The 25,410-nt window shown below is 39.8% G+C and overlaps 1 protein-coding gene across 4 annotated transcripts in view; it reads right to left on the bottom strand.

The window, feature by feature from the left end:
* CSRNP3 (cysteine and serine rich nuclear protein 3) overlaps positions 1–25,410 on the bottom strand; it is a 126,236-nt gene that overhangs the window by 36,965 nt on the left and 63,861 nt on the right. Inside the window, exon 1 of one of the 4 annotated variants that reach the window (XM_073545770.1) lies at positions 9,228–9,362. The exons of 1 other annotated variant lie outside the window; for it this stretch is intronic. Coding sequence is in view for 1 of the 3 variants with exons in the window: in XM_073545768.1 (XP_073401869.1) it covers positions 8,960–9,020 (61 nt within the window). In the remaining 2 variants the exon portion in view is untranslated. Of the gene's footprint in view, positions 1–8,959; positions 9,363–25,410 lie in introns of those variants that run through there. 2 more of the 4 variants (XM_073545768.1, XM_073545769.1) reach the window with 2 other exon arrangements.

Below are 25,410 nucleotides of genomic sequence, written 5' to 3'. Positions count from 1 at the left end.
AAAGAGGGTGGACAAAAGTATTGGCACTGGTCGAAAAATCATGTGATGCTTCTCTAATTTGTGTAATTAACAGCACCTGTAATTTACCTGTGGCACCTAACAGGTGTTGGCAATAACTAAAATCACACTTGCAGCCAGTTGACATGGATTAAAGTTGCCTCAACCTCTGTCCTGTGTCCTTGTGTGTACCACATTGAGCATGGAGAAAAGAAAGAAGACCAAAGAACTGTCTGAGGACTTGAGAAACCAAATTGTGAGGAAGCATGAGCAATCTCAAGGCTACAAGTCCATCTCCAAAGACCAGAATGTTCCTGTGTCTACCGTGCGCAGTGTCATCAAGAAGTTTAAAGCCCATGGCACTGTGGCTAACCTCCCTAGATGTGGACGTAAAAGAAAAAAATTGACAGGAGATTTCAACGCAAGATTATACAACATCCGTACAAAGAACCTCAACTAGCATCCAAACAAGTTCAAGCTGCCCTGCAGTCTGAGGGTAAAACAGTGTCAACCTGTACTATCCGTCGGCATCTGAATGAAAAGGGACTGTATGGTAGGAGACCCAGGAAGACCCCCCCACTTCTTACCCCGAGACATAAAAAGCCAGGCTGGAGTTTGCCAAAACTTACCTGAAAAAGCCTAAAACGTTTTGGAAGAATGTTCTCTGGTCAGATGAGACAAAAGTAGAGCTTTTGGGCAAAGGCATCAACATAGAGTTTACAGGAGAAAAAAAGAGGAATTCAAAGAAAAGAACACAGTCCCTACAGTCAAACATGGCGGAGGTTCCCTGATGTTTTGGGGGTTGCTTTGCTGCCTCTGGCACTGGACTGCTTGACCGTGTGCATGGCATTATGAAGTCAGAAGACTACCAATGAATTTTGCAGCATAATGTAGGGCCCAGTGTGAGAAAGCTGGGTCTCCCTCAGAGGTCATGGGTCTTCCAGCAGGACAATGACCCAAAACACACTTCAAAAAGCACTAGAAAATGGTTTGAGAGAAAGCAGTGGAGACTTCTAAGGTGGCCAGCAATGAGTCCAGACCTGAATCCCATAGAACACCTGTGGAGAGATCTAAAAATGGCAGTTTGGAGAAGGCACCCTTCAAATATCAGGGACCTGGAGCAGTTTGCCAAAGAAGAATGGTCTAAAATACCAGCAGAGCATTATAAGAAACTCATTGATGGTTACTGTTAGCGGTTGGTCGCAGTTATTTTGGCTAAAGGTTGTGCAACCAAGTATTAGGCCGAGGGTGCCAATACTTTTGTCTGGCCCATTTTTGGAGTTTTGTGTGAAATGATCAATGTTTTGCTTTTTGCTTCATTCTCTTTTGTGTTTTTTAATTTAAGACAAATTAAATGAAGATAATACCAAAGAATTTGTGTTTGCAATCATTTTCAGGAAGAAACTGAGTATTATCTGACAAAATTGCAGGGGTGTCAATACTTTTGGCCACAACTGTATGTGTTGTTTCAAAGCACAAAATAAATAGGTGAACAAAAGATGGGTAATGACAATTTTCTAGGATAAATACTTTAGTCTCTGGAACAATTTCAGGAATACCAACACTTTTGGCCACGACATACAGGCGCTTCTCACAAAGTTAGAATATCAAAAAGTTAGTTTACGTCAGTTCTTTAATACAAGAGTGAAACTCAGTCATTACAGACAGTGATCTATTTCATGTGTATCTCTGTTAATGTTGATGATTATGGCTTACAGCCAATGAAAACCCAAAAGTCATTATGTCAGAAAATTAGAATAAATCACAAAAAAAAAACAAAAAACCTGCAAAGGCTTCTTAAGCATTTAAAAAAGGTTCCTTAGTCTGTTTCAGTAGCTCCACAATCATGGGGAAGACTGCTGACTTGACAGAAGTCCAGAAGACAGTCACTGACACACTCCACAAGGAGGGTAAGCCACAAAAGGTCATTGCTAAAGAAGCTGGCTGTTCACAGAGTGCTGTATCTAAGCATATTAATGGAAAGTTGAGTGGAAGGAAAAAGTGTGGTAGGAAAGGGTGTAAAAGCAACCGGGATAACCGCAGCCTTGAAAGGATTATTAAGAAAAGGCCATTCAATAATTTGGGGGAGATTCACAAGGAGTGTACTGCTGATGGAGTCATTCTAATTTTGTGAGATGCACCTGTCTATCTCAGGTGGCACTATTGTGTATTACAGCATGGTAATTGGAAGGCAACATCTACTCTCATCTTCTTGGACTCAGTGTGAATGAACCCTTAGCTTAATGATCAGGTTTTCAAGTGAACATTGCCTCAGGATACACTTTTTTGGGTGGTGGGGTTTCCTCTGGAAAAGGTTTATTTTTTTTTTCCTAAATCATTTAAAAAGGTGCTGAAAACATCTGCTCCAAACAAAGTGGTGTTATTTCAAAACAACATCTGCTCCATCACCAACACCACAAAAACCAGATTTTACTTGAAAATACTTTGTATGTAGCAATTTCTAGAGTTTACTACAGACTTTGTAATTATTGTCTGGGTTGAAATTTTTTGAAGTTTTACTGGTATTTTTTCCCCACAGACTTTTCAAATTACGGTAATCATTTTCCTTTGCGGTCACTTAGAAGTCTTGTCTGACCATGTAACAAGTAATTAAGTTCTATGACAAACTCACAATGACATTCCATTTAATGTATGTGGCACTAACTGTACGTTGCTGCCAGTCCTACACATGCTCAGTCCTACACATGCTCAGTCTCTGCTCCATTAAAACTCCTCTATAAGCCTTATTCAGACCACTATGGGGCTGTTCAGAATTTTCACACATTGCCGAAAACTTGGTGTCTCCATTATTTTCCAAGGACGAGTCTGTTTAACAGGTAATATGAAAAAAAAAAAAATAAATAAAATCAATACAAGTCTAGGGGTCTGGGAATATCCTGGACAGCACTGAGATAGCATCAATGTGCTTTCTTTGATAACATTGGAGTGTATAAATAAATAGCAAAGCTTTATCTATCCATACATGAAAAACACTGATGGTAAAAACTTACACTGAAAGGGTAATGAGCGAGTATACTCGTTGCTCGGGTGATTTCCAAGTATTTTGGCGTCCTCGGAAATTGTGTTTGTCAACGTAGCTACATGATTTACAGCTGCTAGACAGCCTGAATACATGTGTGGAATTCCTAACAAACAGGCAATCCCCACATGTATTCAGCCTGTCTAGCAGCTGCAAATCATTCAGACGCGTCAAGCACAATCTCCGAACACGCCCAAATACTTGGAGACCTGTTATGAATGAGTCACTGAAGGAGGAAAAAACAAAAATACAAGCTAAGTCCAGAAAACCGGAGAGGTTGGTAGCTATTGGATTGCAGACCCCTGATCCTATCCACAACAACTAACAGTAGCCGTGGGGGGGGGGGTCCTTACGATGCCCTAGACCACTTGATCACAGCCGGAGAACTAAATAGGCCTAAAGAAAGGGGAAATCTAAACTGCCCCAGAGCAGACCCCAAAGCAATAGGCAGCCCCCAACATATAATGACGGTGAAGCAAGATGAAAACACCAACACAAATAGAAAGATAGGTTGAGCAAACGATGGGGCCCAAGCTAACTAAAAAGGACAGGATAGAAAAGCTGCTGTCTGCAATCCGCAAAAAACCCTACCAAAAAATGTCCCAACCGTCTGATAGGAAAAACAGGCCCTGAAGTTGCTAGGACTTCAAAATGACTATATCAGCACTCAGGTAAATTCTGAAGACAGAGCAAAGAGACAAACTGATCAGAGACAAAAATGGAACTCAGCACACCCCCGACCGGGGATGGCTGAACTCAAAAAAGCAAGGTAAACAAAACTAATAAGTTCAAAAGCAGAGCAAAAACTTATCTTTGGGAAGCAGGAATCAGACTGGTCTCCAAGAATCCAGCAGAGAAATCACCAGCGACTCAGAAGGGCATCGGCTGCCTTATATCCAGTCAGAAGTTCCTGTTACCCAGTCATCTACCAGATCAGGTGTTTGGTAATCAGCCTCACTACCTTCCTTCACCAGAAGAGGGAGTTCATAAGACATCGACGGTGAAAGGGAAAATGAACTCACAACAGAGACCACCCAAGCATGCTCGGTAAAACCCGAGCAACGAGTATACTCGCTCATCACTAGTAATGATTAATCCATTCTCAAAAGGACAAAGTTACACATAGGTGTACACGATCAATAGATTATGAATCCAATAAAGAGAGGGATAGTGTAACTAAATTTAAACTTATTTCATATGTATTAAAATTCTAGCTAAAATTATTGTACATACATCCAGTGTGAAGGTTTATTGGGTCTCAATGATATTTTGTAAGGTGACCCACTGATTCCTATAGGTAAAGTGATGTGGGAGATGACTAGATGATATAGGTGATTGTGACTGTTGTCCCCATAAATTAACAGTCAACCTAATCCACCTAAATTAATCAGGTTCATTGAAGGCAAAACAAACATTCAATGGTAATAAACAATTTATGCATGCGCTGAAAAATCTTAAAATATAATAACCGTACTGGAAACAATGGGGCGCTCAGCAATATGAGCCGATATTAGAGCAGTTCTGATTGTAAAGCCGCCTTGAGCTGATGTGTTGTAATGAGTAACTCATCTTATTGTAGGATTGTTGCCAAAAGTTGTATCACCTTGAAACACACAGCCATAGGCTCATTGAAAGCCGCTGCCGAGGATACAGCCCTGCGGCAGGCGGTAATCAGCGTGCACCGCTCAAAATTTCAAGTGCGATCTCTCCCTGTGGAAGACATCACTCATGGAGTGCTGGCAATAGGCACAAGCACACACTGGTTGCCACGCGAGTTCTGTGCTAAAATCAAGGTACCGTTCAGTACAGAGCGGGTTGTGCTAGCGCTCAAGCACTGAGAACTTTCCCTTATGTACCATGACACATGGACTGTTGGAAACAGAGATAAGCACACGTTAGGTACTGTGTGAGATCTCCGCTATGGCAAAATACGGTTCAGTAGGGAGTGAGTAATGCTGACACTCAAGTACTGGAATCTGCCTTCTATGTTTGAATGAACCCGACTGCCTCACATAATTTCTAACTATAGGGCATGTGTCCCGACGCGCGTTTCTCTGGTATAGCAGCTTTCTCTAAGGGCCTTCTATATTGGATTCAAAAACTTTACACTGAGTAAATACCGATGACACTCGCACCATTTACTTTTTTGCATATGTGAACAATCATGGACGTTTGAACGATGCCTCAAGGCAGTGAGGAGGCTAAAAGGCAGGATAAGAGTTGCAGGACCACTGATCTGGTGATCAATGTTGGTCTCCCTAAAAAGGACAAGTGGAGTCTTGTTCGTAGGCAATAAAGGGACACGGTTAGCACAGACTGACTGTTCAAAACCAAGTACGGGCAGTCAGTGTGCAAAGAGTTGGGTGGAGATTGAGGGAAACAAGAAGGTGGGAAGGTGCATTCAAATGACTGACCGAGCCGTGATGCACTTAGCGGCTTAACTTACTGTAGGTTTGAACAGTCACCCTGTGCTGACACAGTCCCTTTGAATGTCCATATAAAAAAAAAAAAAAAAAAAAAAAAAAAAATTAATATATATCTTTAGAAACATTGGGACAGTTCATTGAAAATGCGGTGTCTGAAAACAGTCTAATGTAGCTGACTTTTTTCATCTATTACATCTGGGTGGTTTATTATCCTGAAGTAGACCGCTATAGTGTACTAATTAAGATAAAATAGAAATGCAATGGGCGAGTGGACATTTGTTCGTAAAGGTCGTATTAAGGCCCCAAATTTTGGATGTCAATGGGTAAAGATAAACAAATTAGGTTTGCAGGACCCAGGTCCAGGTCAGTTTTCAATGGTCGTTGGACATGAACCAACTCCTACTTCCAACATCCCTGGCTCCTCATTTGAGTAGCCAGCCTAATGCAACAATGATTTTGTTGTGCCATCATGTTTACACACACACACACACACACACACACACACACACACACACACACACACACATAGTGCCGGGCTGGCTATCCAAAAGAGGAGCCAGTTCTCAGCTCTATGGTCCACTGGCCATAGAATACTGACTTGATCAATGGAGAATGGTCCATGTCTACCCACAAGGACTCCATATGTGTAATGGATACCCCATTCCAAAAATTCACACTGTAGCTTCGAAGATATGGGTCAATTTACATACACACATACATCTAGAAAAAGGTGAATCCCAAGGAAAACTGGAACTCAGAATCCTGGAAAATGCTTCTGTAATAATTTATCTACTTCTTACAAATAATGGAAAGATCGTCCTCATTTCTAATATGCAAGGGAGCTTCAGTTGGACATCACTATAGCTTTTGGAACATTGAGGGTGTGTGTGCTGCAGTTTCTGCTGCATTGTACAGTATCCTTTTAGTCTATGGGAAATTAAATCCGCAGTGCACACGGTGCGGAATTTTCCACGGTTTCAAATCCGCAGCATGTCAATTCTTTGTGCGTATTCCGCTGCGGTTTGGCACCTGCTCCATGACAGGTGTCAAACCGCAGGGGAAACCCGCAGGTCTTTTGACCAGCAGTTTTACCTGTGGATTTATACAAATCTGCATGGAAAATTCCTCAGGAAAATCCGCAACATGTGCACACAGCCTGAGTGTAATCCTGTTGCTTTTTGGACAACATCTGATTTTAACCAGTGTGTCTATTCTTTTGAATGAAACAAGACAATTCAGTGCTGACGATTCCACGGGGACACAACAGATTAATTGACACAGTGAGCCATGCTCCTTTCTTACTATTGGCAAATTCCCAATTTTTTACCATATAAAATAACATTCAATTTTGAAAACAAAAAAAAAAACAAAAAAACAAGCATTTAATATATTGAGTTTGTAACCTCTTCTCAAATTCAAATGAACAGCACACCATGGGAAAGAAAAAAAAAAAATAGTGGTAAAGAATATGAATAATAGTAGCTATATAACATGAAAGGTATAGCATACTGAATATTAATAAAAAAAAATGGAAGTATTACATTGAGACATTTCTATTAACATTCTTTTTCATTTCTTTAATGCTAGGGAATTTCATCTCTATGAAGTGTTGGTACAATACAATTTTGAGATGTTATTTTAAAAAAGTCACTTGTCTATTGCTCTACTAATCAAATTCAAAAATGAAAGTGTACTTCTGTTACAGTAAATTCATTTACGTCATTTTGTCGTCGTCTCCCCCCCCCCTCCCACTTATGTCTTTCATTGGCCGATCAGATAACGGTCTATGACCAACTATGCAGGTATCACATGTGTAATATTTAAGCCTGACTGTACTGAAAGCCATTTTTTTTTCCTCTTGCTGATTCTTGAAAATAGTATAGAATTATAAATCATGCGTTGAAAAATTCAATACTTAAAATAATGCAAAAAAAAAAAAAAAAAAAAGAAAATGGATAGCCTAGCCTCATGAGAATTACGGTATATTATGTTGCACACACCTAAGAACCTAAAACTATGAAAATGTACAACCATTGTAAAAAAAAAATTAATAAAATAAAAAAAGCCAGCAGATACATACATCAATGAACGTAACATTGTACTTGGATGCAATGTATTCAGCTTGTGACCCATGATGCGCAAGCAGTTTAAGCATAAAAAAACAAAAAAAAAAAAAAAAAAAAAAAAAAAACACAACACCACACAACAATCACAAGCATTGTTGATTTTGCTAGATTTGTCCCAATAAACCAAAATGATGCGTTGACTTATGGGTCAAAGTTATTTTTATTGTACACTGCTACATTCAACTTACAATAAAACAATGTGCAATAATTGCATCAATTACAGAAAAAAGACCCAAAACATTAGGTTTGCTGAACGTCATCACATGAGCCTTCATTTGGAGCCTAGCGCTGTATTGCTTGGTTGGTTAATTATGGCACAAGATCCTTTCAGATCAAATCTAGGCGACCTTAATTAAACATGCGCGCTCCCTTCTTAGTAAAGCGCCATGCAATAGCATGTAGTGGTTTTCCCCATTCAGCTTTTTCATCAGCGCAATGACCTTTAATCCCCGAGCGCCTCCCCGTGTCTCTGCAGCTAAACCTAGCATTGTGGAGTCATTTACATAATGCCTGTACTTGTCCAAACAGCTGAAAGTAAAAAAAGTAAAGTGAGCCTGTAATTCAGCCTATAAATGAGACAAAAATAAAAATGTGTAACTATAGCTATAAATCATTAGAATTATTCACCATTTTAAATAATACTTACAAAAACATGAGCTCTATACAGTTTGCAAAGGAATATTTTTTATTTAAAATTCACATTTTCTTTAGTTTGTTCCCTGTCCAACCTGTAAAAGCAATGGTTTAAGAAAAAATAAAAAATTCCAAGACATTTCTTACTCGCTCTGGCCAGAATTTGCCTAGTCAGCAATTGTAATGGAAATGAGCCCTAAGACAAAGGCTGTTTAATTGAAAGCGGACTTGCCTAATGTATAAAATTAAAGCTTTCAATGCGTTTTAGGTGGGCGAAGATAAAATATTTTGTTTAGGCAGGCCATTTTCAGATTTCCTCTGTTATCAGAACATTGCCATGTTATGGCTGTCAGTGTCACAAAGAAAGATAAAGAAAAAAAAATTTCAAATTTCTAAAGAAGTTTTTTTTATTATATAGTCACATTAGTAATACATTTTAATGACAGATTGTATATTTAAAAAAGCAGCATTTTATGAAACAAATAAAAAAAAATAAAATAAAACCCCCACTATACTTTCCTATAATTAGTCAAGAGCACAATAGGCCTAACAGACACATTTTCATTTTGCAATTTGTGAAAAAAAAAAAAAAAAAAAAAAAAAAAAAAAAAAAAGCATATTTCCATACATAATACCCCATGTGCAAATGAGGGTGATCGACGCAATTATATCTACATTACGCATTTAAATCACATGATCAACAGCATAAAACATTACAGAAAAAAAAACAAACAAACCTGATGGAGACGGGAAATAAGAAACCGACCTGCTTAAACTGCTGCTTGCCAATCCATGCATTCTCGATATGAATAAATCCTAATTATAATCCACAGAAGGAATGCTGATAGAGAAGGCGCCACAGGGTCACAATTGGTCGTTACCGCCCGTATTCGGATAAAGCAATTTTTTTTTTCTTGCAAATTTCCCAAAGCAGTATTTTCTAGCCGGTAGCATATGCTTTATTGTTCGGCGTAAGAGCGCCTAGTCTGCACAAAGACTCATTACCTACTGCTTGTAGAACAGCTCCAGCCTCACTGAGCTCGCCTGTATTGTGATCACATGGGAGTCTTGTCTGAAAAAGCCAGGCTTCCGCTGATTCCACTGTCTATGGATATTTTTATCAGCTGAATCCTAGCAAGAGGAAGGGCCAGCAAATCAGTCAAGCTGTTTGAAGTCATTAATCCACTACAAATCAAGGAAAATCCTCAATAACGTGTTTTTTTTCCGCCGAAAGAAAGAAAAATGTAGCCCTTGGCCTTTGACGGAATTTCTGGAGAATTAGCATAGCGCCATATATAACAGGCCATAAATTATTTTTATAGGCGTTTTCGTCAAGATACTAGAATATGATATGCATAGAAAGTAATTAGCTCAGAGCAACATGGGATCAATCACTCAAGGAGGAATAATTTTTTGGGGATTTCTTTATAGCATTTAAACAAATCCGTATATTGAGAATTAAGGAATCCCAAATTTTATTTTAGGGCTCGCTCACACTGACGTATAAATCGGACCAGTGCAATGCGACAAAACATTGCATTGCACTCTGACCATTGTTTCTAATTGAGTCAGTGCTCATCTGCGAGCTTTTTCTCATCTTGGATTGGACTGAGAACAAAATCGCAGCATGCTGTGATTGTCTGTCAGAATTGGATTGCACTTGCCAATGCAAGTCAATGGGGGTGAGATTTTTTTTTTTAAAAAACAGCTAAGGGAAAGCAGATAGCTGTGAGATGGTCTTATTGGTCTGGGAAGGGGCCAATAACCAAACCGTGGAGCTTCCCAACGTATTCATATCAGCTCACAGCTGTCTGATTAGCTTTTGCTGGTCATTAAAAAGGGTGGATCCTAAAAAAAATTACATGTGGTTCTCTCTATTTTTAATAACCAGCGAAGGCTAAGCACACAGCTACAGGCTGATATTAATAGGCTGAGTAGGTCCACGTATATTAGCCCCTTCCCAGCCTAGGCTGTGTGCACACGTAAGCATTTTTTTCTTGTTTTTTAAGCGTTTTTACTGGCAAAAAAGCTTAAAAATCACTTAAAATAAGCATCCCATTCATTTTAATGCATTCTGCACTTTTTGTGCATATTGATGTGTTTTTTCCGAGAAAAAAACGTATTGCGGTAAAAAATGCAGCATGTTCATTAATTTTGCGGAAAAGTCCGTGTTTTTAGCTATTTTCTTTGAGACTGGGGACGCGAGGAGAACGCGCAAAAAAGTGTGGAAAAAAAATGTGCATTTTCTGGGAAGGAGTCCGGTTTTCATGCAGAAATTTTCTGCATACGTGGGCACATAGCCTTAATAAGACCAGCCGGCAGTCGCCCCAGAAGTGGCGCATCCAATTGATGCGCCAATTCTGGTGCTTAACCTCAGCTCTTCCTGATTATCCTTGTGCTTTGGGGTAATCCAGGTAATGGTTTTGGGGTTGATGTCAGCAGTGTAATATCCGCTGACATCAAGCCCAGGGGTTATTATTGGAGAGGCGTCTGCCAGACACCCCTAATACTAACCCTGTAGTCAAAAGAAAGAAACACACACACAAAAGTTTTGTATTTGCAAAAAGCACTCCCTGACATTTACCCTCTTTTACCCTTTTATTTCCATTTTAAAAATCCACATGGTCTGCCATAATTCAAATGGAAGTCCCACAACAATCCCCATCTTCTTCATCCAGTCTATGGAACCTTGTTCATAGAATGAATCTCCACAAACTGAAGCCGCAACCACTGCACTGTTCTCATGCTCCGTAGGACGAGAACCTGGCAGCTATCCTGAGTAAGCACAAGAAAAGTGATGACACTCGGACCACACTTTGATCAAATTCTGATGATACATTTCTCAGAGTCTGAGCCCAAAAATTGTTTTTTCTCGTACATGAGATAAACTGATATCTGACTGAGCCCTGAAACATCTAGAAATGCTAGACTCTGCCCCAAAATAGAAACAAAAAAAAACAAACAAACAAACAGGCGAGAACATATAAAATAAGCTTAAAAAAAGGCACATATGGTTTAGAAATAAAAAAAGTGCAAAACACAAAAAACTAGACAAAAAAACAGGTTCAAAGGAAGAATTGGGACCTATTTGTTTTCATACAGTGACGCAACTGAAAGAATATTGTTCCAAAGCTTAAAAATAATTCATTGTTTTCTTCTAAAAGGAAAACTTCTGTGTCATGTTTTTGTATTATTTTTGGTATGGAAAACTGTAGAAACTGTAGGGCTAGATTTACACTTGCAGTTTTTGTTGTGGGATTTCTTTGAGAAATAGCCAGGAACGGATCCCAGAGGACAAATATTTATAAAAGAAAGGCTAATAAATCACCGTTGTTTTGTATCTTCTCATGCTTGGCTTAAAAACTGCCTTGATGAAAAATTCACATCTGCACCAAAACGCATCAAATATGGGGAAACACGCATAAAAGAAATGCAGCAAAGATGCACAAATCAGAGAAGATGGGCAACACGGTGGCTCAGTGGATAGAACTGCAGTCTTGCAGTGCTGGAGTCCTGGGTTTGAATCCCACCAAGGACATCTACAAGGAGTTTGTATGTTCTCCCTGTGTTTGCGTGGGTTTCCCCCCACATTCCAAAGACATACTGAGAGAATTTAGATTGTGAGCCCCATCGGGGACAGCGATGATATTGTGTACAAACTGTAAAGCGCTGTGGAATATGTTAGCGCTATAAAAAAATAAAGATTATTGCGTTATGTGGTGCGGATGACTGAAGAAAAAAGCAGTAGAAAAAATGCAGCATTTACGCTACGTGTGTTACATTTTTATTACTTTTTATGGGTTTATGTGAAGTAAAAATATCAATCACACAATTTTTTTACGTCATTTAGTGATTGCTGTAAATAATCTGATCGCTGTGTTATGTGGGTTGTTACAATTACAGAGACAGCAAACATGTCTATGTTATTTGTTGATTTGGGTTTTTTTTTTTTTAAAAAGCATGTCAAAATTAACATTATTGTAATTGTTTTCACTTTTTTTAGTCATTTTATAAGAAGAAAAACAAAATCTCTTTTACTTTCCCTCTAGAATACAGAGACATAAAATTACACTGCTATGTAGAATGTATTTCTATGTATCAGTATAATTTGCCTGTGGAGTTAGAGCCTGCAATACAGATCAAGTATACAAAATTCTCCCAGTGACAGCACCAGAGCCTAGGGACCACTAGCATTAGGTCCTGCCTGTAATACTAAGGCCATGTGCACACGGTGCAGATATCCAGCGGATCCGCAGCGGATTTTTCCGCGCAGAAACGTTGCATATCCGCATTGTGATGTACAGTAGCATGTTAGTCATGTGAAAAAAAAAACCCGCTGTGCAGACGCTGCAGATTTTTCCACGCGGTTTTCTTGTGGTTCAAAATATGCAGCATGTCACTTCTTTTGTGCGGTTTTCTACCTGCTCCATTCTCCAAATCTGCAGAGGGAAATCCGCAGGGGAAAACTGCACAAAAGCTGCAAGAAAACCGCAAGAAAACAGGAAGAAATCTGCAGGAAAAATGCAGGTGATTTGACCTGCGGATTTCTTCAATTCTGCGCGGAAAAATCCGCAGGGCTAAAAGGTACGTCTGCACTTAGCCTTAAGGCTGTGTGCACACGATGCAGATTTGCAGCGGATCCGCAGCGGATTTTACCGCGCAGGAACGTTGCATATCCGCATTGTGATGTACAGTAGCCTTAAAATCAATGAAAAAAAAACCCGCTGTGCAGACGCTGCTGATTTTTCTGCGCTGTTTTCCTGCGGTACAAAATCCGCAGCATGTTGCTTCTTTTGTGCGGTTTTCCATCTCCCCTGTCACCAAATCCGCAGGGGGAAAACCGCTGTGGAAAACCGCACAAAAACCGCAAGAAAACCACATGAAAAATGGAAGAAATCCGCAGGAAAAATGCAGGTAATTTGACCTGCGGATTTCTTCCATTCTGCGCGGAAAAATCCGCATGGCCAAAAAGTACGTCTGCACTCAGCCTACGGCTTTAGGTTCAAGACCTGGGGAGACTCACAAAAAAAGAGAAAATTAAATTTTTGCAATTGCTTTTTATTGTGCTTAGCAGTCTTATAGAATAAAAAAACAGACTTTTTCATCACCTCAGTATACAAGTACAAATAAATACTCTGCTGCATACAATGTACATGTATAACCTGCTTCTGGGTACACTGTCTGCAATACATCTTAAAATTACTAAATTCTCCTATGTTTGTCATTATGTGCTGAGGCTTATAGCTAGCGCTGCTGCCTGAGGACATGCAGACATGAGTTTGAGTTCTGTGGGGACGAGATCGCAGGACAACTGAACAATTTAATTTATGTCAATGCAGAGAGATGAGGAGCGATGAAGACGGAGAGTATTAGGCTGTGTGCACACGCTGTGGATTAGGTGCGGATTCATCCGCGCGGATTTTGTAAAATTCGCAGGTGAAACCGCAGGTCAAAATACCTGCGGTTTTACCTGTGGGTTGCTCTGCAGTTTTTCATCTCCTCAATGGAGGAGATGGCAAACCGCAGGGGAATCCGCAGAAAGAATTGACATGTCAATTCTTTCTGCGGATTGAAAACCGCAGATAATCCGCGCGTAAAATTCCGCACCATCTGCATTGCGGTTTTTGATTCCCATAGGGAATCATGGTACTGTACACCGCAGCACAAACTGCTGCGGGTCCGCAGCGGCCAAAATCGCTGCGGAACCGCAGCAAAATCTGCAGTGTGTGCACACAGCCTCAGAAGTCGGGACGAAGCCATGACATACTGGGATGGTGGGACTGGGCTCTCAAATTGGGACATTCCCACTGAATCCGGGACAATTGAGAGCTGTGGGGAGATCTCGCAGATCTCACCATTGTTAATAATTTGTCAGGAAACAAGACTCTACTGCCTCCAAGCAACAGGTCAATTATATAAATGACTGACAAGGGCACTTTAGAGTCCTAGTCCTCTCTAAGGCTGTGTGCCCACGTAGCGATTTTTAAGCGTTTTTGCCGCGATTTTCGGCGCGAAAACACTTAAAAATCGTGTACAGAACGCCCCCCATGCATTCCTATGGCATTCCGCACATGCTGTGCTAATGCTGCGCTTTTTTCCGCGGCGGAATCGCATCGTGGAAAAAATCGCAGCATGCTCATTCTTTTGTGCGGAATCGCAAAGAATTGCCGCAGTTCCGCACCCATAGGGATGCATGAGAATCGCTTACTTCCCGCATGTGGCTATGCCCACCATGCGGGAAGTTAAGCGTCTCATGTGCGGTTGGTACCCACGGTGTGGAGGAGAGGAGACTGTCCTCCAGGCCCTGGGTACCATACCCCTGTAAAAAAAAGAATAAAAAATCGGGGTATATTTACCTTCCGGTGTCCCGCGCTGCATTCCCGGCCTAGCGTTCCCAGTAATGCCTTGCGGCAAGGCCCTGTAATGACGTAGTCTCGCATGACTCTAGCGGTCTCGCGAGATCGCTATAGCAACGCGAGACTACGTCATCACAGGTCTCGCAAGGCATTACTGGGAACGCTGAGGCCCGGGAATGCATCGCGGGACGCCGGAAGGTAAATATACCCCGATTTTTTTATTTTTTTTAGCATTTTAACATCCTATCTTTTACTATTGATGCCGCATAGGCGGCCTCAATAGTAAAAACCTGGTCACACTTGTCAAACACTATGTTTGACAAGTGTGACCAACCTGTCAATCACTTTCCAAGCGATGCTTCAAATCGCTTGGAAAGTGCTTGAATATCGGACGCGAAAATCGCGGCAAAATCGCGATCATAATCGTGATAGAAATCGCCGTGAAATCGCGCGGATTTCTGGGAAGGAGTCCGGTTTTTAGTGAGCGTTTTAAAACGCTATGTGGGCCCACAGCCTAAAGAGGCAATTTGAAGAACCACATACAGCACATGGATGGCATCAATGTACAAGTCTGCATGGTGTCCTTGCTAGACATTGCAAACTATAGGAGAAGCTTTGCAATTTATTTATTTATCCATACCGGTAAAAACACTGATGACTACACTGATAGAAAAAATGGATATACGGATGATACACTGATGACACTGGTGCCATTTTTTCACATATGTGTTTAAGTCTGTTGTCACACGATGTATTTTAGGATTCTTTTTGTTTTTTGCTCAGGAATTTTGCTAAAATTTCAGAAAATCGTGGCAAAAAAAAGCATCAGGAATGGATTATGTGAACTTCATCTTAAGTTGCGTTTTTGCAAGTACGGTGTGATGACGCAGTTTCAGGGCTGATGCACTTACCGTATGTGTCACTGTGAATTTGCAAAATCAAATGTCCATCCGAGTAGATTACGTCTCATAAAAATAAACCCTGGGGCCCCGATTCATCAAGGCTGGAGATTTGTAAGTCTGTGTTGATGAACAGTGCGCTGGAGTAAGATGAGCCAAAGTAATTGAGGCGCACACCTCTTAAAGAATTTGGCGAATCTTTTCCCATGTTGTATGCCACGACAAATAACGCTTGGTATTTGGGGCCTGTAGTCCATTTATGTTGTAAAATGAACCATATTTATGGTGTAAATTTGACAAAAGTTCCGCCAGATTGGCTTTTTATAAATTCAGCACATCTCCAGTTTTCTATGCACCGTGCGTGATGAGCTGGCACAGATTTGTGCTATAATTTGATACATTTTTGGCATATTATTATAAATTTGCCTATTCTGATGGAAACCCTGTCCCATCCACATAAACACTCCCGTGATTTCAAAAAAATTATCAAGAGTGGCGGGAAGCAGGAAAAGGTCACAAATTATGACGTAAATATGACATAGTAAATATGAAAACTAGAAAACATATATCAGTTCATTTGCCCTATACTGTGCTCACAGAATTAAGGGTCTGCTCACACAGAGTTTTTTTTTTCGTGAGTTTCAGTCTCGAATTCCATCCAGAAATCCACATATAAAAAACAATTCACTTCTGCTTGCAACAAGATTTACATTCATTTCAATAAGACAATGTGCCTATAGTTTAACGTCGTGATTTTATTTTCATGTGGTCTTTTAACGTATGTTTTTTCATGCAGTTTGTGGCAAGGTTTTTCAGTGAAAACAAGGTCAAAGCTACACCATATTGATACAACCCATAATATAAGGAAAAACGCATAAAAAACAACGCTGAACATCAAAACGGCACCCAAAAACACATGTTCTTACAAAACTGCACTAAAAACCACATGTCTTTTAGATGTGGATTTTTCCGTAGCAAAATCCATTTAAAAAAAATTCCATTTGACCCTATCCTAAGGATATGTTCACATTGAATATTTGAAGTGTTCAGATACAAGTCTTTCCGCTTCAGGAAATGCTCCATTTTTGGGCAATGTGAACACCGTGTCCTTTAGAAGCTGCCCGAAGATTGAAGATGTCACTTCTTTAAACCGCTTTGGGGTCTCCAAACCCTGAAGAGGTTAAAAGAAGCGATATAAGACTGACATTGCTGTGCATTACGTTAATTTTATGAAGCACTTTTGTGATCTTTTTTTTCAGGTAGATTCCAAGTGGAATCCGCCTTAAAAAGAGGTTATGTGTGCACATAGCCTTAAGTAGTTTTTGGAAGTTTTCCTTTTTTTGAAGAGGTTTTGAAGAACTTTGGAAGAATTTTTTTTCTAAATCATTTTTTTGCCACCTTTTAATTGGACATTGCCTAGATTGGAGCAGAATCTATTAGGATCCTTTTTCAGGTAGGTTCAGGTGAAACCACCCAAATTTTATGGGGCGCTTTTTGCAGCGCTTTTACAGGTGAATTCCATATGGAATAGCCTAAAACCACTTTTCTGTTCACATGTTCAGTGTTTTTTTCCGCTACAGGTTTTGAAAAATATCTGGTGGGGCTAAAAAATAAAAACAAGAGAGTGCATGTTAAAAACTCCCCAAAGGAAAAGTGTTTCATGATGCAGTTTCCACTTGAAAATTTGTAGTTTTAGACCATCTTAAAAAAACTTGGGCGTGCACAAACCCAAAGGTCGGGGTCACACTAGCGTATGGCATACTATGCAAGAGCATTGGTTGTGATATGCTAATGACTTTCGGCTCCTGATCTGCTGGGAGAGTGATCCGAGTGTCAGTGCTCCGATCGTCTTGCATGCAAGAATTGTAGCACAGGTGCAGAGGAGATGGAGAAATTAATTTCTCCATTGCCGGCATCCACGAGAATTGCACTGCACTCCGGTGATATCCGAATGCAATGTGATTTTTCACACGCACCCATAGACTTATGAGTGCGATCCAATTCTTGTATGCTTTGGAATCGGCATGAGAAAATGTTTGCTGATGTGAACTGCCCCAAAGTTTAACATTGGCCTGAATGTAATCCAATTTTTTATCGGATTGCGCTCTTCCGATTTGATCGCAAGTGTAAGCGAGCCCTAACACTTCGTGTAAGGCCTCTTTCACACGTCCTGATATTTCCAGTTTTGGAAAAACCAGTACCGGAGATATCTATGTCTGTGTGTCCGTGTGTGTATTACGTGCGGCACACGTGTGGCAACCTTGTGCTGTCCATGTGCCACATCAGTACCACATGGACGGCCGCCGGGGACAGCGCTTACTGTAGCGCTTCTTCCCCGGTGCCGATGCATGTCACACGGAGGACATGTGTGTTCTCCGTTTGCACATGTGCAGAACGTTTTGCCGTCCGTGCTGCCGGTAAAAAACAGACATATCAGTGTGTTTTGCCCATGGACACATGATCCTTGGAAACACACTGACCTTTTGAACAGACCCATTCATTTGAATGGGTCTACGTGTGTACGTGTCTCCAGTATGTGTGAAAACTGTCACCACACGTACCAGAGACACGGATGTGTGAAAGCGGCCTAAAGAATGACTTGTTCATTCCCCGACACGCCACAACCAGGAAACATGCTCCTTCAATCGTTCCCTCACCATGCACCATGATTCCAACCAATTACAATTGACCCTTTTTTGTCAAAAGAATGATGGAATCAAATGAACTAGCCAGTATTTCTTCAGAGTATTTTTTAATTGACCAATGAATACTTATTATATAATTTTTTCTGATTACAATAAAAGTAAAATACGTATAAAGGTTTCGGGACCCAAAAGCTAAATCCAATCATGGACTCACATCTGCCGCATATAAGTTAATCAAATATTTAACAATATTCAAAACAAGGCAAATTCCAGAATTCTAGGATTTATTATTCTTTCTGATTGTAATACTATGTTATTAACAAAGATTGCACCAGTGGGTGAACTGGCATAGGGAAGAAGGGCTCATGGTGGAAGAACATCCAAGTCGGAGGTTGCTTTAATTCATCACCGCTGTGCACATTAAATATTAATGATAATAAACAATATATGAGAACACACAATCCAGAAAACTACATCTTCTGCACACAGGGGTTCGGGCTTGAAAGGGATGTTGCCTATGGAATCCAACCTTTCTTTTATACAACATATTCCTTAGGTCATTTACTGTATTTATTTTACTCAATTACGGTATATAGTGCCATTAAAACAAATACTTGCACATCACTGTCCCCAATGGGGCTGACGGTCTAAACTACCCATCAGCATGTCTTTGGAGTGTGGTGAGGAAATATTGAGAACCTGGAGGAAACCCACGCAAACACGGGGAGAACATACAAACTCCTTGCAGATGTTGTCCTTGGTGGCATCTGAACCCAGGACCCCAGCGCTGCAAGACTGCAGTGCTAACCACTGATCCATCTTGTTAATAATATACTGCAAAAAATGAGTCTATGAATTTATGGTTGATCCTTTCAGCCATGATTTTGGTCAGTCCTAGGTAAACTCTAGGCACTTTTATTTGAAATATTACACAGGCTTAATGGTTTCAGTCTTTAGATAAAGTGCGCTGAATGGTTTCCAGAATAACTCTTGACCCCTCATGGTGTGTGGTGTTTATAATGCGCACATTGTTTAAGACCCTAGACCATAAACTGACATATTGACTCTTTAAAGGGGTTGTCCACTTTATTTTAACAAATGTGTAGTAGACATGACTTCATAGCACTTAGTAATACACTCCTCAACATTGAATTTGTAACACCAAGAAGGGCTAGTGGTTGAATTCTGGAAATCACAGACATTTTAATGATAGGAAAATGATGAAAAAAATGAAAAAAAAATTCAAAACATCTCTGTAGTATGAGCACCAAATGCACAAATCCCTGTACTTACATCAATGAGGTTATTAATAGCTGTCCAAGAAATGTTCTGCCACTCTGAATGAACTTGGGCACGGAAATCATCAAGATTCACTGCTGTCAGCTCCCTTTGCAATTTCCAAATAATGACTTACCGATGTGCTTAAAGGCAAGTGTGGAGAAACTGCAGGCCGCGATAGCACGTTTAACCCAGGCACACTGCTCACAGCAGGACGAGCAACATGCGACCTGGCGTTGTGTTGAAAACGACTCATAGGACACTTTGGGAAAATGGCCATACCACTAGTTACACATACATATTAATGTAATACCGAACTGGTAGTGCACCTGGAATGAGGGATAGAGCGGTCAGGCTACTGCACTTTATGACACAAAGATGTGTGAATGCAGCCTTATCCATAGGATGGGGATAATTTACTGATCCCTGTGGATACAACCACTAGGACCCCAGTCGAACAGTAAATTATTCCCTTTTAATGGATAAGGGATAACATTCAATTCTGTTTGATTCCTGGAACTTTAACCTAATCTACAAGTAAAGGTTCACTCAACGTGTGTTTGGACATTACTTGCTTTTTTTATCCCAGTTGGAGAGCATTAGTTCAGGCACTGGCTTTTTTCTGTATCCTAGTCACGTATCAAACCAGCATAGAGCGCTCGCCCAGGAAAAAAACAAGCTTGTCTGCTCGAGTATTTTTCCTTCTGAAAGTTCTGTCTTTTTCTTGGATTAATTGCACGTTCTACCGTATATTGAAGACAGGCGCGTTTCAATCATACATTAATGTATGGCGCTCATTCATTAAGCAGACTGCTTGTCCTTGTAAAAATCTCTCTCAATCATCCCGGAGATGAGTAGAAATATGGGGCTGATTCATTTCTATTTCTTTGTGTAAAATTTGCGTGGGAGGAAAAGTCTAATCAAATCTTAGAAAACGCAGACGTGCATGAACGGAATGACGAGGAAAAATGCATATATTGTATGCATGCAATAAAAAGAAAACCTTGGTCAACCCCTGCTTCAGTGTCTTCAAGCCACTTCAAGCCAATTATTTTTGTACAAAATCTCCTTGTGGAGAGTGACAAGCCAGTCCTGGCATGTCAGAGCGAGGAAACTTATAGGTGGCACCAGAGTTCAAGTCCTCCTCCCCTTTGAAAAGGCAATTTGCATATTTGATTTCCCAGAGGAGCATTCATGGCTTATACGTCTCCTCACTCTAGCATGCCAGGCCTGGATTGTCACTCTTCGCAAGAAGAAACATTAACCCTTAGATCCCAGCTTCTCACCCAGCCAAATAAGAGCTCATACTTTGCACTGATGAGGGGCAACACCCTGAAACAAAGTGTCTGCAATTTGAGATTCTAGTTAGGATAAAAGCCAAAATCATGTGACAAGGCTCGTTAAAGGGTTGATATTGATTTTTAGGTTTGCTACTAGAGTTCAAGGTCTCTTCCTCTCTAAAGAGGGAATTTTTCAGATCAGAAACTGAGTAGAACCTCCAAGTTTTAGAGGAGTATTGAGTTATTCAGGTGGATTTGCGTTATTGAGGTGGATTTGAGTTATTGTGGTGGATTTAAAAAGTTTTGGATTTTTTAGGAGGATTTGAAGGGTTTCCTTTTTTGTTTTTGCTGCAAAAATTCCTTGAAATGCTCCATTTTCTGCTCAAAAATCTCCTTAAAAAAATTCTGTTTGCACATACCATTTCTCAACCTGAAAAATCCTGAGCACCCCTCTCAGGGTATGTGCAAGCAACATCTTTTTCAGGTGGGTAAATCCTGAAACCAGCCTGAAAAAGCATTTTAAAAAATGTGAAAAAGAATGAAAATTTGAGTTGCAATGTAAAAGCAATATTGCTGTACTCATGTTCTATCTTTTGTCACTTCTTTTCAATTTGAAAGCCGTGAAGCTGTTAAAAAAAGGGACCTGACTAGAGATAAGCGGATCGATTGAAATTAGAATTTGCCGACATTATGGAATTTTACCCTAAAAGTCAAATAAAGTTGAATACATTTGCCATGACTTACAAAATTGGTAAGCTTCTAATTGCTTGGAAAATACATGTATAACAGTCTTAGTTTTTGTAACGTGAGAGAGACAAATGCGCAGTGCAAACTTCCAGTTCTGCGCCCGGCTGTGCGCCACAGTGAGCACAGTATTGTGTAGTCAGTGCAAAAATTAATGAGGGTAGCAACACCACAGCAAAAAGTGGCAACAGAAAAAACACCTCTTGCAAAACTCGACAGGGATTGTGTCATCTAAGAGATGTCATTTTAGGGTATGTTCACACACAGTTATTCAATGTCTGTTTTAAAGCCAATTCTGTTCCAAAGTCCGCATGCAGAAATTGTACTTTTTTTTCAACTTTTTAAATGAAAAAAAAGTCAAATCTTGAGGCTTTTCTGCTGGAAAAATAAATGCATCCTCAATAGATGACTACTGAATCAACTGAAGGAGAACATTGCTTATACGCCAAAAAATTGCCGAATTTTTTTAGTGGATTTTTTAGCCATAAAGAAAAAAATCCAAATGTTTAGGGATTAAATGCAATATACATCAGATCCCCCACCTTCTATGTGCCATTAAGAGTACACGTTTTTGTATACAGCCCACCTATACACCAACACTACGGCCCGTATGCAACCGTTACCCTTGGTTTTCCTAGGTATATCTATGTATTTCTGCATATTTCTGACTATTTATATGACTAATGGAGAATATGGCGGTGATTTCTAGCTTTCCAGGTCTGCAGAAATGGATCCACTGTCAAGACTGAAAACTCTCCATTTATTTCAGAAGAGGAGAAGGGATTTATATAACCATTGTAGAATTCCCCTTAGCATGAGAGGTACAGCTTTTGTGGTCATTACTTCAGCAATGCTTTTCCTCTAAAGACATGACATTTTAAAATCACTCTCCCCTGTGAGAGCAAAAATTGGCCTCCGGTGAGCCAATTACTATCAGTAATGTCAGTAAGACGCTCTATTAGCCGATATATATAGTCAAAGTGGACATAGAATAATGTCTTTGGAGGTGCTAGAGCAATATGGACATTTAATTGGTGTATATATACATAGGGAATAAAATTGATAACCAGCGTAATTTAAGGAGAAAGGTAAATATTAGGAGATAATAGATTGATAGATGGTCAGGTATATAGATAGAGACAATGATAATGAATAATAGATAAATGGATCATGGAAGGCTGGCTGGATAGATAAACAGGCAAATATATAGAGACAATTTATCTTGATCTTAAAAAGATTGATAGATAATAGATAGATAATAGATAAATAGATAATAGATACGGTAGATAGATAGATAATATATATATATAGTTAGATAGATAGATAGATAGATAGATAGATAGATAGATAGAAAAATATAGAAAAGCAGTGCCAAAATACTATAAAGCAGGTGCAGCGCTTTATGGACACATACCCTTTTGGTCCAATATGATATATGTAGAAAAATAAGTAGCACTCCAATTGGATAAGAAAAATATAGTAAGGGACTTCTTATAAGCCCATGTGGCTAATAAAAAGTCCCTGAATATTTTTTTCATATCCAACTGGAGTCACTTATTTCGATAGATAGATAGATAGATAGATGATAAATAGATAATAGATAGATAATAGACGGATATAAGATAGATATGGGATAGATAGATACAATCCATAAAATTGAAGCAGCACACCAATGAGATGAAAATATTAAAGTGCTATTTAATAGCCCACATGGCGACATTTTGGTGCAGAGATGTGGACCTTTTTCTGATGCTGTTTTTGTCTTTTTTCTTTAGATAGATAGGGTACTTTCAAAGGGTTTTCCAAGAATGTGATATACTGAACCAGTCCCTGTAATTCAAACAGCAGTCACATGTCAGGACAGGCTGAACAAACAGCTCCCGAGACCTGTGTCTCAACTAATAGAGGAGCTGTATTGTAAGTACAAGTATCTCCTTGAGCCGAGGAGAAGGGATGTGAGTTAAAAAATAAATCTTGTATTCTGTATAGATGAAAGGTCGCACTCATCGGGATAGTGAAAAGCTGCTTTATTATTACATGTTAATACATGTCAGGTCGGAGAAATTTAGCGAGTGCGTGAAGGCTGACAACGGCCGTTTCGCGCTATTCAAGACCCGTAGAAGCGTTGAATAGCGCGAAACGGCCGTTGTCAGCCTTCACGCACTCGCTAAATTTCTCCGACCTGACATGTATTAACATGTAATAATAAAGCAGCATTTCACTATCCCGATGAGTGCGACCTTTCATCTATACAGAATACAAGATTGATTACTACGAGGTCAAGCACCCGGGAGATTCGGTGTAACTTTCCTGCCAGCCACGGACCACTAGCATAAGCACGGTAACAGCGGTGCCGTCCGCTTTTTCTTTCGTCGAGCTAAAAAATGAATCTTCCCCTTCCTCAACTTCAGATGGAGGAGAGAGACTAGAGAAACAAATCCTTTGTGCTCCTTTGAGTACACATCAATATACAGCTCACACAAGCTTATGAATTTGCCTGTACCATATTATTCCACCCCCATCCCACTGATATACTACTCTACGGAGAGCCATTGTTTCCATAGTTTTACAATATTTTGCTTCCAGACAGTTTGAGACATGAGGCCCAGAGGACGTCATGAATGTTTGATGAAAGTTTGTAATGTCTGCATGATTAAAACAAAGATTAATGAATTTACAAACAGGGAATTATTTATTTTAGACGGAAATGCATTTTCAAGCGGGCTCCAAATTATATCCAAATATGCCCCATATCCGTCAGCTTGTAGCTTTTCCTCAGCTGCCAATAGCATAAAATGTAAGAGACATGAGCCCACGTCACTCATTTCCTCCATACATCTCGGAAGTCGTTATCAGACACGTTTTATGACAGGCTGAACCTTGTCGCCGGCAGCAGGATGGATTTGTACCTGTAGGAGCAGAATCAGTAGAGGAGTCTCATGCTGCACCTGTCTCATTAGCTCTCGAAATTACCTGATTTTTTGGTTGAGGCCTCCAGAGATTTACTGACTTTTTGACAAACACAATTGGTAATGTGTGTGAAATCTGCAATGGATGGCTTTAGGCTGTAAGATTTTAACTAATATCGTTACTGGCAGGAAAATATGGGTTTTGGCTTCAGTCTGGTATAAGTAACAGGTCTTCTATAATCAGCCTGCTCTCAGGGGACAGGTTGTGCAAACCGGGGAAATAGGTGAGATGTGATATCACCTATTGTGAATGATTGATGTTCTGTTATACTACTGTATAAATAAATGTTACCTTTTATTGTAATCAGGTCTGTGATGATGATGAGACTACTGAAAAGTAATCTCTACAGAACAGGAAGTAAGGGTCTAATGGCCATTGTGAAAATAGCATGATTTCTCATCTTTGTTTTTTTTTCTATAAATATGTGGAAAATTGGAAAAAAAAAAGCATAATCAACATTTAAAAAAAAAATAGATTTAACATAAAAACCATAATTTAGTTTTGTGCACAATGATCATCCATAATATATGAAGCTGACTGTTTGAAGTGTTCAAACAAAAAGGCTCTTACAACAGAATGTATTTCTTCTTTAAATCATTTCTTGACTTGTTCTCGAAAGTCTGAGTCATCCATCCTCGGATGACCTTCACCCAAGGAAAGACTGAGGAAAATAAAGGGACGGAAAACAATCTCTTGGGTAGATTCCAATTACAATAGATATGTTAAGACCTGAGCCTGACTCAGGAGACTAAGCTAAGGCCACTGTTCTACAACACAAAGGTCTAGAGATGAAGAAAATGAACAAAAAGACACAATCATGGAATCTGCAAATCATAAAGAGTCAAGACAGAATTCCATTACGGAAGCCTTTGGATTATGCCAATCTTCCAAATGCAATATGCATTGCTCTTTCTATTGAAATATTTGTTAATAAAGCAAATTTTAGTGCAGCTTTTCATTGCCACCCCTCTATGATCCAGAATGCCAGAACCTTACGACAGTGTACAGATCTGACC

This window comes from Dendrobates tinctorius, unplaced genomic scaffold (assembly GCF_039654945.1).
Source record: "Dendrobates tinctorius isolate UK_male_01 unplaced genomic scaffold, ASM3965494v1 ptg000143l, whole genome shotgun sequence".
NCBI lineage: Eukaryota > Metazoa > Chordata > Amphibia > Anura > Dendrobatidae > Dendrobates > Dendrobates tinctorius.
Note: the sequence above shows the minus strand (reverse complement) of the source record. Positions and strands in the feature narration are given on the sequence as shown.